This window comes from Diprion similis, chromosome 6 (genome assembly GCF_021155765.1).
Source record: "Diprion similis isolate iyDipSimi1 chromosome 6, iyDipSimi1.1, whole genome shotgun sequence".
NCBI classification, from domain to species: Eukaryota; Metazoa; Arthropoda; class Insecta; order Hymenoptera; family Diprionidae; genus Diprion; species Diprion similis.
In genome coordinates this window covers 16,703,525-16,720,876 of record NC_060110.1, presented here as the reverse complement: position 1 = coordinate 16,720,876, position 17,352 = coordinate 16,703,525, and the positions used below count along the sequence as shown (strand labels likewise).

At 39.4% G+C, this 17,352-nt stretch overlaps 1 protein-coding gene across 1 annotated transcript; it reads left to right on the top strand.

Annotated features, from left to right (window-relative positions):
* Nucleotides 1-2,973: 2,973 nt before the first annotated feature.
* On the top strand, nucleotides 2,974-7,411 carry LOC124407137. The gene is made up of 2 exons (XM_046882987.1): nucleotides 2,974-3,418; nucleotides 3,866-7,411. Exons 1-2 carry the CDS (start codon nucleotides 3,338-3,340, stop codon nucleotides 6,524-6,526), a joined length of 2,742 nt encoding a protein of 913 aa, XP_046738943.1. The 5' UTR covers nucleotides 2,974-3,337; the 3' UTR covers nucleotides 6,527-7,411.
* Nucleotides 7,412-17,352: the final 9,941 nt, after the last annotated feature.

The following is a 17,352-nucleotide window of genomic DNA, read 5'->3' as shown; positions in this document are numbered from 1 at the left end:
AAATACTTATATTTTCCAATCACTGGGAGTAACTAATTGAGTGTTATTATAGGGTCCTAAACGATACTGACATTATTGAACTCATATGGAGAGCGGATGAATGGAAATATGTTAAACGCATTATTACTGTTATTAGTAAACAATGATACGTGAAGTTTTCAACCTCAATCGGATGGATTTTTTTCACATACGGGTCGACAATTCTTATCAATTACAATTATGTCGTAGACCAACAGCCTGTCAAGATTTGTGGAACTAACTGGAAAGGCTTTTAATGCTAGGGGTCGGGGTCTATTTTATCAACATCCAAGGTTGTGGATATTGCATCGGTTCCACAACCATAAATAGATTGTTGAGAAAACCTCCGAGAGAGTAGAATAGGCTAGTATTTTTGACGACTTCACGAGTTGAAAACAGTTTACAAGGTATAGTAGTTTCGTGAAAATTGATTTTTAACTTTACCCTATATAGTCGATTTTTGGAGTACGCTATAATTTAGCTAGCGTCGATTCAATTTTAATGACACTAGATGCATAACTTCGACTCTGTACTTCAGAAAATTGCTATGCTGTATCGTATTGAATAATCGATCAATGTTTCAAGATAATTTATATGCCTGTAGAGAATCGGTGAGTCAATCGATAAATTAATCAGTGTGCTGTATAAATCCAATGGACTGGTTACGAACCATTGGGATTTACAGAATAACTTCTTGCTTCAACTGTATGGATCATTATAACGCTTGGAAAGATAAACGAAGCAGCATTGTTTGCGCACTTCGTGCAAGTGCGGATATACATTCGCATAATAAATGTCCGAACGAAAATCTGAGTCCCTAATTATCAATAAACGATCGAATTTGGAAAGGAGTCAGAAAAAAATTATGCCGGGTAATTTATTCGTCGGATATGTTCACAAAGTGAGAGACTATAAGGTTTGATTTATCGTGCAGTTTTTATTGGTAAATTTTTAATCACTTTTTAATTTTGATAATCTATAACTGGAAAAGACTAATTGGGTAGACGATATCAAATATTTATCACTTTGTTTAGAAGAAAGTTTTCATTGTCGGTTGTGGAAGCTGTACACAATTTAGTATAACTTATGACCCTAATAATTATTTAGAACCTACAATTACGAACGCAGAGAAGAAATATCGCGGTAATAAATATTTAATTGAAGCTGCGTACAGTTGACAGCTAAATATATACTCTGACAAGCCGATTTTCATTAAATTTAATTCATTACAACCTCTCAACCGACTATCAATATTTCGCTGAGAGTCGCTTAATTTTTTTTTTCGTTTATTGGAGCAACGACATTTTTAATCTTTTCTAATAAATGTTTCAATAGAGTCAGTAAAAAATCGATTGCGGTGTCGAAATGTCAACGAGCTACTAGAAATATGTCGGGTTTTCCGTTCTCAAGAAGAGGAACTCATCAAGAGTTGACATATTATTTCAAACAAATACTTCGGAAAATGACAGCTAATAATTGCAAATGCTCTGTAATGGCAATTCTGTCAATATTAAATCACTGTTGAAAGAAGAAATTAGTGAAAAGGGTTTCAAATAATTGACCTGCAGGCAAAAGTCGTGATAGATGTCGACAGTGTTCATCATCGAATGGACAAAAGCTTATACGTTTCCTCCTCAAAGATGAAGATCCAATTAGACGGACGGTGATGAAAAATAGTAAGAGCAAAGTTTGTTCCATCGTTGCCGCAGTTGCAGTCAGACTAAATTGCACATTCACGGGTAGAAACGCGAATCGAATTTTAGACGATTCGTCGCGATATAAAAAAATAATTTCATTCTACTATTAGAGTGGCGCTGGATAAAGCGTTACAAAAAACGGCCTTAGATCGAAGACGAGTGTTTGCATACCCGCGTATAGCGCAAGTGTTTTTTACTACGCTTTGATGAATTTTTCCACGCCGTTAATTGTGACTGTCGATTCATCGTCGCCAAATCAGTCGGAAAATTTTCGCTTTATCATTCACTTTGCCAGAGTTGAATAGGTTATACCCAGAGCTTGACTAACGCTGCCTTGCGACCCTCTCCGGCTTGATAAGCGTCGAGGGGAGATTAATTCCTTAATTACCCGGTTCAACGACACTCTCAGACAGAGTCCAACGGGTCCTAAGGGGGTTGGAAAGGGAAGGGGTTTCTCCGTCCTGCAAGTACCTGTAATAAATGTATGATTTTTTGTGGAGGACATGATACTTAGGTAGGTATACATTCAATCCATGAATCTATCATCTTCGTTCGTCGACGACAGCGAATATATCCTTCTTGTTACTTTGATTAATTGAAGGATCCCGGAGTGAATGATTCCGAGTTACTGATTGCCATTGCTTTTAATTGTGCTTCTAATATCCTCGTTCGTTTTAATGGAACAATTATGTACCCCGTCGTTGAATAGTTGTACGATTTACTGCTAATTATATCAACAAGAAATTGAAATGTCAATCAAATTCTGTCTGGAAGTCGTTTCTAATGAACTGCTTACAAGTGTGACTGCAATTCGTTGAACATTTTACAGACCTGTTGAGGGGACATTTTACTCTGCGAGAATTTATATTTTAATCTTGTCGGTAATCCGGTAGAATCAAACTCCCTCTAGGCTGCGAACGAGATTAATTTCATTTTTGTAAACAAATATTAGGTTCACAATGCATGAAGGTGAAGGTGAATTTTACGAAGCAAATTTTTTCCAATCCGAATAAAAACGCGATAATTGAATTTCAGACAGAGACTAAGCCTGACAATGACCACATAAATGCTGTATAATAACTCAGGTACACCAAACGCCAATTTAAATTTATCGTCATCCTGTTTTCAATGGTACTAATTTTTTTTCTATTTACACCTATTTACGCCAATAAAAGTTTTATCGGCAATTACTTGAAATTGAATTATAATTCGCGTGCTGATAGAGCGCTTGTTCCTATCGTATCCACGGCCAGTTACAATTATCGAATACTCTGTGCTCAGTAGCAAGAGTCTGTCTCTGATCACGAGGTTTTCTTCGTGCGTCGAATACACACGAAGGTGCAATTTATTCTCAAGTTTCGTAGTTTTTCATTCCCATCCACGCTACGATTAGTGAATTTACACCTGCACATGTGTGCAAGGGATGCAAATGTGACTAAAGTGACATTTACAAATTCTCCCATACACACATGTCACATCTGTACACAGTGCATAAATTTCAAGTTGCGTGGGTAGTTTACACGCGAATACAGCGTGACTAAGGTACACAATATATGCAACAGACAGGTTGTTGTCCAGGGGTGTATAACTGAGCCATTGTTCCGTCTGCAGCATTGCCAACAATGCTGCTCCGGAGGAAAGGAAGTCTCAATATACTCAACGTGTTTATCGTTGGTTTGGTTACGCAGACAGAAATTGTCACGGTAAGTATCAGTGCAGCGTAGAATAGGTTGTGTCGTTTTATTGTTCATCAAAATATCTTGCTGTAATAATACTGCATTTCAAATGATTACATATTAGTTACGCGTGAGCTGATTCTCAGTTACTAAAAAAACAATACCAATATTTATTGCAAATCAAAATAGTCATGTGATTTTAACGATGAGCTATGTCGTTATGGTACCGTGTACCATATTTTATGAATTGGATGTACAACATCAATTACTTTGTGGACTGATTTTTCTATCATTGAGATCATTTTAGCTTAGTTCAGAAAAGCAATTATCAGTCGAGGATGGTAACATGGTAACAAGTATTTTGTAAAGTGTGTAAAAGCATTTGTTGACGGTGATAGATTGCCTAGGTGTTTCTGTAATAGAATAAAATCCATGGTGACATTATACGAAGACTGGTGTTAACTATTGTTACAGAGCCTCATCAACTATGCTGAAATACGGCGCAACGAAACTCCGATCATCTTGGAGTCAAGACGGGCAATGTCATCTAGTCAATTGTTGGAAATGGACGATAACTGGGCGGTTTATAGACCATCGTACACACTTCAACAGGCTACGGAACACTTTCTCCACTATGGAGCCTTCCTACGAAACCAGATCCTCGATACCTTCGGGGCACTCGTCTACGACCGTTACGACGATTTCAGCACAAGACAACTCGAAGCTCTTTACAAAGTTTACCAAGCCACGCTCAGGAGGAAGTACAATATTTTTGACATAGCACCGAGCGTTCTCGAGCAACCGGACATTCGGTCTTCAAGTATATGTCGGCATATTAACAATAAAGTTCGTACATGCTTGAGGAGAAGCTCACAGCTGTGTGGAACGATCCAACAGCACACCAATCCAAATCCACGCCCGGTCTTGACGCGAGTTTTCAACGTAACGCGACATATGTTCAAGACTGTGGGGTTCAAGCAACAGTTTCCAGAAGGATTTTCCTTGCCAACTATTTTACAGCGCCTGAAATCGGGAGATCTCTCTATGACGTCTGGTCTGGTGTCCGGACTCCTGCAGAACGTTCAATATGGTAGTTTCAACGACGAAGTTCGTACGGCGGAAAAAAATGTCATGTCGTTACTGATGTCCGAAAGATGGAGAAGCGGTCGTAAGCTAAGTGATATGCCGAGAGATCAGCTGCGAGAGGTTTCGACAGTGAACGAACTGCTTAAGAGTATTTTTGACGGTCGGAAATCCATGTACCATAGAAATGAGAAAAACTTTGACGTACTGTCGCAACACATCATCGTCAAGGTCGATACCATTAGTCCTAACATTGAAATTCTTGGTACGGTTTACGATAATAACACCATCCACTTGCGGTATCTTTTCGATGTGGTTTTACCGCCAGATGATGTTGACAGCGATATCAGTGACGCGAAAAATTACCTTTTAAAGAAGATGCGGGATTTTGACATGGTGCGAAAATATTTGAAGGTTGAAAAATATCAGCAGAGTGGCCCTGATCAGTTGTTGATGGAAATACTGAGGCAGATGAGAGACATCAACTTTGCCCCTGATCTAGTGACGGCTCTTCAGAGTCACGTTCGCTTCTGGCACCAGAGTCGAATGATAAACAATCTGAACGACTTGCTCGATCTTTTTGATTCCTACGAGAATCTTCGAAACGTTCCAAAATTTTCAAACCTCGTCTCGTTGATGGATGATATACGGAGCAGTTTGATGAATTCAAAGACCGAGCCGATAGAATTGTTATGCAGTAAGCCTAGATCTTGTCTGCAGCGCGGTTTGAAGATTATCGCAGCGTGCGCTGTAGCAAATCCAAAGATCAAATATCTCCTAGTTAAATTGTTCGAAAAATTGAATCCCGATGGGTCAATTTATATCGACAACTGTAAGCGATCGACGAATCAGGTGTTTACGGAAATATTAGAACCTTCGTTACAGGCAAGATCAGGTAATCCTGGTGAAGTAACAAGCAAGCTTACAGTTCAGAATGACTCTAATAATCCGGAGTCGTCTACTGTACAAAATACAAATAACGCAGACCATGAAACGGCAAAGAAAATGATCGCCGTAGAAAATTCTGGGGTAAGACAGGTAGTGGCCAAGCAAGAGGCAAGTGAGAAACCAAGTTCCATGGGAAAAAGACGATGCTTGGAATGCTTGGAAGACGAAAGTTTTGAATCAGATTTCTCAGATTATTTTGATGGTGATTTGTATGACAGTTCCAGTTCGGAAGAGGAGGAGTACCGCCAGGGGGACGGGTGTATTGGAAATAATTGTCCGCCACCATGGATGTCCAATAAGGCGCAACAATGTGCAGACGGCAAGTGTGAGAAGCCATCCTTACCTGAGCATCCGACCGGATGCGTCGACCCCGATTGCATTCAATTTCCTCCCCAGGGTGTCAGTCCTCCTGAATGTAGTGATTCCAATTGCAATAAGCCTCCTGATAGCAATAAATTAGTTTGCAATGGGAATAAATGTCGGCCCAGCGGTGAGGTCAACCTTTGGACACTAAATGAAGGTGGACCTATTGGGATGGGTCTGCTCTACAAACAGTGCAATTTGAAAGATATATATTATCAAAGAAGGCTTCATCGACTAGAAAAGATTCACTCCCTAGACTCCGTTTATTCAACGAAATCGGTCTCTACCGAAGTTGCTGCCAGTTCTAACAAAGATTCTTCGGCTGAGTCGCATGGCCGATCCTCATTGCCTAAAAAGCAACCGCAATCATCGCATTTGGGTCGTTCAGCTCCTCGAAAATCCCCACAAAATGAAGTTTTGACGCGACTTAATCGTACAGAGAGTTTTTCGTCTCATCCACTGGGCTCACGCTCTGAGCTGTCTGATATAGGATCGGGAATTAAATTCGGCAGCCATGCAGTAAAGAATCTTAGAAATAAGTACAGGAAAATGAATGTGAATGAAAGTCTCGGTAGAAAAAATCGTCACAACGGATTGCGGCGGCACTTCAAACGTGGTTCCCGAGGTGTTGTTGCCGAAGAAACGCGTGGTTCGGAGGTGAAACCACCAAGGAACGCGGATTATCAGAGTGCGGCAGTTGATGATCAAGTTGTGGAGCATCCAGGTGTGTCGAATCATTAGACGATGGATTCGGTTATCAAGAAGAAGCAGAGGATTGACCAAATGAAAACGGACAATGTTCCATACAAAACTCAGACTCTTTGATCATATGATCATATCACGTTCAGAATTGGACACCGGTTGGATCCAGGAAACCAGGAGAGACCAGTTTTAATCTGAGAAGAAGAATCGTACTATCACAACATTTAGCAGCCTATTTTAGCAATATAACTATTTCACAAGCTTGCAGATATTGTACATGTAGAACGGAAGATTAGAAAAAACGAGAAAGGGAAACTAAGAAAAAAAAGAAAGTAAAAAAAAACAAATCTCAAGACAACTGACTTGACTATATGTTTCACTAGTATTTTTTATAATCAGTATATGAGATCATTGTTCAATCTGAACTAAATTTGTAATGGATTACCGGAACGGAAGCGGAAGTTCAGAGGTTAATTACCATCGTTAACTGCGGCTATATGTTTGTCCCTTACGGGCCAGGCAAAATTTAAGTAGATAGTTCGACCGAGCTCTGAAAGCCGTAAAAGCGCGTGTCCGATAAAGAAGAGGTTCTATAAATGTAAGACAAGACTCGCGTTGAGATGAAATTAAAAATTCCCAATATCTGTCCCCCTCCCCTATTTCTTTCATCTCCATTTTTCACGAATTGAATCATTTTTATCGTCATCTTCATATTTTTTGCTGATTCACTTTCCGTACGTAGTATAAATAATACTAATTGGGAATTACGATAACGTGATAAATAATTATGGTGATGGACTTTGAAAGTAAAATGGAATCTAAAACTCCAGCACGCTAGATCATAATTATCTGGAGGACAGTGCATCTGGCTCGTAACTGTTATGAATTTACTTAGTTAGGATTTCTTTGAACGATAAAATTTTTTGTGTGTGCATCGTAGGACTAATAACACTGGCCAACAAAAGCAAGCTATTTTTTGCCATGCCTCGGAAATGCTATTTTTCATATCTTGGCACGAGATTACTTACTTAAAATATGAAAGAACTATAAAGGTTTGGAATGCAACATGCCTTTGAAGATGCACTTCCTCGATTCCCATTTATAGTTTTTATCGGAAAACTTAAGTTCCGTAAGCCACGAGTACGGGGATAGATTTCATCAAGACATTATGGCGATGGAAAAGAGATATCAAGGAAAATGATTATCGAAAATGCTGGCAGATTTTTTTGGACGTCAGACCAAGATGGTCCGTTATATTTCTATGAAAGAAGAGCAAATTGTATAAACAATCATCGAGATCATTTGAAAAAAATTGTTACGCCTTAAAGATTTCATGCATTGTTTTTTTTGTTTTTTTTTTGTTTTTTCTTTCCTTTTTTTTATGAAATAAGTGTTTCTCTCTTTATAGAAATATTTGAATTATTCACTCTTATTCACCACAGGTCTTATGAATTCCGTGATCGGGACCCAATTTATGACCAGAATTAATCAGCTGGTTTCAAGTTTCGATTTATATTACGTGGGCTGTGAAACATTGTGTGGAGTTAATTCGCACGCGTAATGAACAGCGAATATTTTTCGACCATGCAGTTTGAAACGGCAGATTCAATACCGTGAACCAGAATACGCGGGCTTTGTGATCAATCTGTCGATAAAAATTTAAATACCCCGTTTTATCACAGTTTTTTACTAAGGTAAGTGTACCAGTTATTGACTCTGTTCCAATGATTTTTTTTGGTGATGACTTTTTTTGGTTGCATCTGTTTGAGCCTTATTTTTAAGGTGACTAAGAAATAAATTCGTAGTGTCTAACCCTCTGGTAATTGGTTTTAGTCATCGAGAAATTCAGAATTTGTGCCGTCAATTTACAATTTTGGAAAATCAAAGGATCAGTAATTTGGTCTAAGCGTGTCAATAACTGGCACACATACTTTATTGCAATGGTAAGGCAACTGTGCAGGAATTATAGCTTGCGGCAAAGGTAAAGGTATGCGTAAAGTAACGTTCCTAAATTAAACAGAAAACATATTACATGTCTTTGCCCACATCTAAGAAAGCTGCAAGCCCGTGGGTGGCAGAGGTCCATGGAAAAACACATGACATCATATTTTTAGCGTGAAATCTCTGCTCTCTACTATACACGCGTGTTGAGTCACGGGTGAACTTTATTTGCATGTGATTTGTATCGAGAAATCTGATCGATGGAAAGGTTTCAGGTTGGGAGAAATCTTGATTCGCTCGTCACGAGTCTCTTGACACTCTATGGAACTCTTTATGCCACGGACTTCAAGCTATTGGCTCTTTAGGCGGTCATATTGTCCTTTGAGAAGATATAGAAAAATGAAAGTTCCAAAATTAAAAATTGGAGCGGTTGATACTTGGAACAGCCAAAAACCCAAAAACATTATTTGTCGAAGATCAAAGTTCAGAAGGAGCAAAATCTCGATCCGCTAAATGCGGAAGGACCAGAATCCCTAAAGGACGAAATATCGAATCTCCTGAGAATTCGGAATTTGTGAAATTCGTCAACTCGATGCTGGTTTTATCAAGAGTATCTCATTGTATCAGACAATCGTCCGTGTCATGGAAGAAAAAAAGAAAACACAAAGGAATAGGTAACGCATTTTTAATAACATTTAAACGTTAAATATTTTTTCTCGTACGTTCAATGTATTCAAGACATTATTACATTAAATCGTGTTCCACATTCACGTACGTGGCCTCGAGTCACTTTACAAGTCTAACGCCATCAATTAGATGCATCTGGTGACATTGTAAAAAATAACATCTTGCAGCCTTTTCGTATTTCGTCCTTTCTGTCGTAGTGAATTTTGGGATTTTGACCTTTCGAGTCTTTGGTCAGTCGTTATTGATAAATTCGGATTAGTAAGTTTCGAAAAAGGCACGAGTCTGACGTATAAAAAGTTGACTTTTTGACTTTCCGCTATTTCAACAATTCAATATTTTGCCCTTCGTAATCTTGCCTATTCTCAAAATACAAAAAAAAAAAAAAAAAATAATATAATAATTTCGGTATAAATTTATTTATACATTTTGTATTTCCAATTTTTATTTTTCTACAAGATAACTTGTCGTATTTTGGTCTTCCTACGTTTTCAACTGTCGCTGATTTGACTTTCGAGATTTCGTCCCGTCGAATTTTTGGTCTTTCACATTTTTGTACCCCACCCAACGACGGTACGTAACGATACCGAAATACCTCCGCCTACTTAGGCTTTCCTAGAATGTTTTTGTGGTATCGAGAAGGCTGATTGTCAGCACACGAGCAGGTATAATCTTTTCTTCGAATTAGTCGTTCAAGACACGTGACAAAACACACACGCGTGCCGATGTTAATGAATCGTCATATGAGCACGTGCCTCACGGCTCATCTTTCAATTTCGTCCGTTAAACAATCGCTTTCAAGATGAAAAATAATACCCTCCCGAGCCTTAGTACCTTCGTGGAAGAAACTTACTCGAAGTACTCGAATCAGCCACGCCCCCCGCTGATATTGGCGATGATGAAACCAATCGATGCACTGAGTTTGAACTTTAATCGTCCCAGCAAACAATAACATGCCGTATGTTTGTTCGAAGACAATCACCGGACGATTACCGCTGCATTTATGTACATATACATTGCAGGAAACTGCAAGACTTTGTTAGCGCCAAAAGGATCACCAATTGACGTCATTCGATGTTTCACGCGAAGCTTATGGGTTGAAAAAGTTCAATTGTTGACGAACGCATCGCAATTAGCAGGTTCGATGCGAAACGAACGACAAAGCGCTTCCCCTTTTTCTCATTGGTCTTTGACGGAAAGGTCGCATTTTCTACAGCGATCTGTGTTAGACACACTCATCACGAACTTAAGTGCTAACGATAAGTCTCATCTTTGATTCTTTAGCTAACTCGGGTACGTTTCCGAGCATAAAGCAATAATTAACGCGCTGTATGACTCGTTTGGTCAGTGTCTTTTGTACCAGCCACGATACTTTTCTACGGTGGTATGCCATGTCTGCAAATTCTCAGTTGCCAAATATTCCATCACCATAAGTCAACTGTCAATTACATACTTGATTTTTTTTTCAATCATTATACATTTCGTCGATGTAGAACTCGATAAACATCATGTTCAAGATATGTGATTGATTCTTGTTGAATGTCCTCCACTCTCCGAGTCGATTCAGTTGACTTTCATGAACTTCTGCCAATATCTTTCGCAACGTCGCATATGGTGCGGGGAGTTGGAGCGTAGGAGTCTAGGATTTCGTGATATAAACCTAATCACCTTGAATGAACGAGTAACTCGAGGTGGAGTCCACCGGACTTAATAGTCGTTTGTAACACTCTCTGAGTAGGATTTTATAAGGTATGTTAGTACTTGAGTAAGCTATGAGTGGTAGGAAGCTTCCCTCAGTGCACGCGGTGGTTTCGCCTCTGCGAACATCTGTACAAATAATTTCAATTGTAACAATATCTGGTTATACTGTTACAGTGAAATTACTATACATCACGAGGCTGAACAAGGCCGTGGAGTATACAAATTCTTACTATGATAGAATTACTTTGCCACCACAGATTCGAGTTGCAAGTTGCACAACCTGAGGTTTTATGCAGGATCTAATGGGGTACTATCGAAATTGCAGGATCGTTGATATTTTCACGGTTGTTAATGATCAAATAATTCGTTATTACTTACCGGCATGTGATTGTAGAACTGCACTCGATTCAGAAGCACGGTTTATCGCCAGCTTTTGGTCTCTGCATGCACGGATCTAGAATTCGCAAAAGTCGATCAATCGTATGCTGACGCGAATGAGAATGGCCGTGCAGATATTTCCGGTATTTACGAGCGAGGAATTCAAATACATATTGATATACTTTCAATACGCGTGAAAATTTATGTAAGAAACGAGTTATCGGAACGCATATTTATCTCCCAGTTTACAGGTATGTACACATTACTGCATGCCACGTATGAACTCGCGTTACTGGGATTTTGCAACGTACGAAACGCGATGACGAAGTAGTTTAGAAAAAAAAAGAGAGGAAAAAAAAAGAGGCACGAACCCCGAGCGGAGCGAAACACGGTCAATATATATCGTATTTCATATTGGAGCCTGAAGGAACTCGATGACTTGCCTAAAACGCTATTCTATGTAATAAGCATGACAATTAATTCGAATCTGCATATCAAACAACTTTTTTGTCGACGTATGATATTATATAGGAGGCTATACCGCATGGTAATAATTTCGCGATTCATTCTTGGGAATGGTTTTTCCTCGCGGTTTTTTTTCCATCTTAACTACACAGTCGCAAGAGATCTTCAGACTATCGCTCGAGCCCACATGCAAAGTGCACGATATTACAGTTGATCGAAAAACAATGATTTTGAAAATCGTATCAGGTATCACAATCGGTCCGATTGTTAATATGGCATGCAAAGTCACGCTCTAATAAGCCATAGTCGGTAAACACATGTCGCAACCACGCAGGATGTTCTTGGAATAATGTAATTATTGTTTTTTATATGTTTAACGAATTCGCAACGAGCCACGGTGCTTCTGAATGACTCCACAAAAAATGCAAAAGGTAAATTTTTCAATTTTGTGTCGTGTCTGCTCGACGCAATGCCCAAATTGTGATTACTGCAATGGCTCAAATCTGTTACAGAGAAAATCTAGCCACGGTTTTTTCCCCAGATGTTCCTCGAAGTCTTAGTTTACCGGCTAGACGGCTCAAGATCAGTGATGTCGGACAAAAAGCAACCTCCACTAATGGTAACAAGTATCAGAGCTTGAAGAATTTCTCTTCCTTTGTACCTTGGCGCGGGGTAGAAATATAAATTCACATTCTATGGCGTATTCCCTCTTTATTGCCCGGGCAATCGCGTTTCTGCTAGATGCTGACCTTCGCGCCGTTAATCGCGAAATCGGTATATAAATTTTAATTATCACAAATCGAAGAGGGTATTCAAATCGTGCTCGTACGCGTGTCTTTGAAACGAGGTTCTTCACTCGGTACCTTCATCTCCTCATAAAAAAAAAAACTAAAAAAAAAACTCCAAAGAAACGGCTTGTTGTTAGTCATTATTAGTTGCGAACCTTGAAATCATGTAGGAAGTAAACTTTATTCCGTGTCAGCGTTCGTTAATGAATGCTCGGTATAGCTTCACTCGAATTTCATGAGAATTCTTATGGAAGTATGCTATGAAAGTCACGGCAGTGTTATTACACCGATGATGGAATGGGAGGTCAAAGATACAAGCCCCAAAAAGAAGCAGCTGGTTATTTATATTTAGACATCACGTTCCCTAACAAAGGGAACTTATTTTCTATCTCCCGAAAATCTGAACACACCGAATAATTAACGTAACAAACTCCAAATTCTCCAATGGACAATTAAATCGAAAATCTTAAGCCATTTTTAACGTTTTCGAAAGCTTCGAAATTCTGTCTCGCTATATTTTCAAACTTAATCTAATTTTAACTGCTCCAAATCCGCTCAGCAGGACCCATCGTTATTTCCAAAACCTCACGTGCCACACCTTAATGAATTCGCAACCCTTATGATGGACGATTTGAACACGAGATTTCCCTCAATCCACGTGATGAATTTGATACAAACATGAATCCCGGTCCCTCGACTCGTTATTCGAGGTCTCATCGTATGTGGGTATCGTGTTCTCGATCGATCGGCTCCAATCGGTTCACCTCCATGAAAATAACGAGCGTGAATTGGCTGCCAGAGCTTTTGCTCCTCACGACGCGACGTGTCTTCTCTTTAGTCACGGTATGCGGTTCTTGAACATCCGCGTTGCATAACCTAGTTACTCCTAGTTGATTTGTTAGAGGTCAAAACAAAAGTGCTTGACGTTGACGTACTATTTATGCGAGGATGGCTCCTCCGATTGCTTGATTGATACGAGCGCGCAAATTCAGACCCGATCAGCGACGAGTATTGAATAGGCATCGACACGCTGCATGGAAAATGCTTCAATATCCATCGGGTATCAATCGATGCGATTGACGTCAGACTCGCCGCTTACAATCGCGCCATTTTTACAATTGAAATGACAAAGCCGTGCACTTACGTTTCGATTTTTCTACCCACACCATGGCAGGGTCCCGTAAGCACATCGTCGAGATCAAGCACGTCACGTTTCAAATCCCTCGTCGAGATCACCGTTTAAAATATCAGTCAATTACCGTTTAGATCCGCTCGTTAATTCGCAGCAGGCATGTATCTTGAAGAAATTTTTGGTGCGGTACTTCGGTTGGTCTTCAGCGTGGTTTGTGGAATAGGCGGATTCGATCGACAGGCATATGTATAATGTATATATGTATAATTAGTAAATTAGTATGTAAGTATTCATACGCGTATAACGTAGGCATCAGCAGACAGGCGCCTTTTCATTTCGTTCCGGGTTGACTTCGAGCCCGCATTTCGTACCTACACGCTTTGCTCGCATTATGTACCTGTGTTTGTAGAGTCTCTGGTTTTTACAGTGGCCTGTTTGTTTTTTCACACCGTTTTTCTTTTCTTCTTTGTTCTATCGATGATCTGTGCCGTCGGTATCGCGGTGGTTTATTTATTCTTCGGAAATAGCCGTGGGCAACGATTGAAATGCGAGTAATCGTAGTCTAAACTGTCCTATGAAGAGTAATCATTGATTCAGAATTGTCACTATTACGTTATACGATATTTGTCAAAGTAGGGTAGTTAGAATTCAATTTGTAGAAACTCTCACCTGACCAAGTGCTTCCTCGTGAGAAGAAAAAAAACTTAAAAGTAAACTCCAAGAGTCGTACATTCGTGATTCATTAATCCAGAGAGTCCATTAATTTCTGTGTATGTGTCAGACGGCGCACAGTCAAAATATTAGAGACCATTCCGTCCAGAAACTTCCATTTAAATTCATGAAACGGTAAGCATGAGGGAAACGAGTGTCATAACCGGGTTAAATGAATTATTTTATTCTCTAGAAAAACAACTGGAGCAACTGTTTCCGGCATCAATATATGGTGCATGACAAAAATTTGTATGAAATTTACATTATTTGAGTCAACGATGTTTTAATTTTTATGAAGTTTTAATATGAATGAATCTGTATCAATTTTGAAATTCGAAACTTGCGAAATGTCATAATATACGCGTATGCTTGTACATCCTGTCGTTATTGCAATTGCAACAATTCTCTAAGGCTAGCATGAATTATTCGAATGTAATAAAAATATCTGTGAAATATCAGGACCCCAGCTTCGGAGTCTATCTCATTTTATCTCACTGTTACGCCGAAAGACGTTCGGTAAAATTGTTGAAATTGTATAAACAACAAGTTTTCAGCAGCTCGATTTCGCACCTGTTAGTCAGTGTCTAATCCGCCTTCCGGCGGCGGAACGACGATATTACAAGAGACGTAATCCTGAAATATCCTTTGTAGAATGAATTTACAAGCGTGTGTAAGAATCGTGATGTTATATAAGTGTTGACCGAGGTAAGTTTGTCTATTTATCGTTTGATGTACTTTAATCAGCTGGCGCCATCCGGTGGGTGCGTCACCTCCTCAAAATCTCAGTACACGCGTACAAAGAACCGCGTAAAATATTCCAGACACAAACTAGCAAATGATTGGGTCGGTATCAGAATAGAATCGCGAATCAATACCGATGGACAGTGCTCGTCTCATTTCAGTCATCAATCATATTGACACACCTTTCGTGTCGTTTACGGGTGAAACCCGATTGATGCTTAATACATGTTACAAGATATACACAGAATAACATTTAGGGGTTGGTTGTGGGAAAGTGGTACCTCCCTTTTCCCCAGACGCAATTTCGCCATTTACCTATAATTTCCGGAAGTGACAAATTGCCGGAAATTCCAGTATGGAGCACTCTAGATCGTCATGAGGGTGTTAAAAATTCATTACCACTCGATTCGGAGAATCATATGCCAAGTCCCCTGAATCGTTAGTCTACCCAATTCATAAATTGCATGACGAGGCATACCAGCGCATGAATTTGCGACTTTAAATATAACTGTAACGCTAAGAGCTTGCGAAAGAGATAACGCGACAATTCACGTTTCAACAATTCCCATCAGAATTTACGCGTACTCGAAGGCTGCATCGAGTTTTCAATTCGGTTTCACCGTTCGTTACCTTTACTCAACGAACAGAATCCAGTAGCGTAAGTGCCTGTCACTTATCGTTAGCAGAAGAGGAATTTACACACTCATTGTCAGCTAATTTCGGTGTCTTGTTCTTTGTTTTCTTGTGTTAAAATTACAAAGAAATTATACTTTTCCAAAATCACTAACATGTCACGACTTATTTCAATATCTCTTCTCTCTTCCGAGTGATACATTTATTTCAAGGGTTGAAGCATGAAGTCTTTCGAAAATTTATAACTCAAGAACGATGAGAGATAAAGATTCCGCAAAAAAAAAAAAAAAAAAAAAAAAAAAATTTAATGATCCCTTCGATAGGTGGTAAAAAAATGGATCTAAAAATATTATCCACTTTCATAAATAATTATGCCTCAAAGAAGTTGACTTCGGTCTGTATCGATGACAGCTTCGTTTCTGTCTTTTTCTCTCTTCTGCACGTTTACGAGTCGTTTTCCGCATCGGTTTCACCTGCTTCGGTAGACAGAATCAGCCGACCCTGGTACAACTTTGTTCCCCGCATTATCGACTGCTTCCCGGGCGAAATCATTGATTTGCGATAGATGCCTTGTATAATGGTATTATACAATATCATTCTGACAAACCTGTGACTCACAATCGATGTTTATTTTCTCTGGGAGATTTGCGATGAAGGCAAAGGCGTTGTCTTATATTTCCGCAAACACAATCTCAGAGGCATTGAAACAATATGGATGGAATGGATTAAAAATGATCTAAACGTATGAAGTTTATTTGGCTCAGTCTCTTCCAAGAAAAAAAAAAAAAAAAAAAAAAAAAACCAACTCGCTAATTGCGATCGTTTTGACAATTTTCGAACTAGTTTAAATATTTATCCTCAATATTCGTTCAATTTAAAGTCAATCGAGAGAGCAAATATTTGAAGCAAGTAATTAACTGAATATTTTCGTTCACTTTTGTCCGTGGCAAAGAACGTCTGTAAAAAGACTTGGGTACTTGTTGTGAGCTTGTAGCCTGACCGAAGAGAGTTCATGGGCGTTAAAACGTTCGGCTGTATTTATGTCTCGCACAAGAGTAAAACTCCGTGAAATATTTCTTCTCATTATTATTATCAATTAAAAGTCTTGTCCCAGAAAGATGCTGTTCGATATTTCAAACCTCTCATTCAAAATTCATCAATTTTTTACCCGCGAATTCATAATTTTTGTTCAATTCAAATGTAGGTACGTGACAAGTGTAACAACGAGAGGCCGTAGGTATGCGAATCGCATCAATTAGCAATACGTATTGCATTTTGAAAGAGCGTTGATTAATCGCTTCGACGCAGCAGAAAAACTGATCTCCGCAAACCCTGCAGAGATTGGTCCAACAGCTGTTGTTCTAGTTGATGACCAGCAACAGCATGTGTGAGGTGACCCACGCCTGACCTCGGCTCAGATTCTATGCGCTAAACATCTCGGGCGATATTTGCCGTTGATTAAGGCAGGTATGGGTAATTGAATTGATTTCCTCTCGCCTGCAGGACTTCAAGGTAGCGACGTGCGTCCGTATTATCATAATATGCCATGCCGGCGTGGTGTTCGTCTGCCGATGCAGGAGTCCGTGACGTTATGTATTGATCGTTAGTTCCAGCTAAGATAGCAGCTGCATTGAATCGAATATGTTAATTGCCCAGCCTCCTTTGCAGCCTCGCAAATTACACATCCGACG

What these genes read in the sequence shown, in the direction of transcription:
- LOC124407137 (XM_046882987.1), top strand. Translation starts at nt 3,338, where the DNA reads ATGCTGCTCCGGAGGAAAGGAAGTCTCAATATACTCAACGTGTTTATC. An exon ending in CGCAGACAGAAATTGTCACG is followed by an intron (nt 3,419 to 3,865) that starts GTAAGTATCAGT and finishes CTATTGTTACAG; the next exon opens with AGCCTCATCAACTATGCTGA.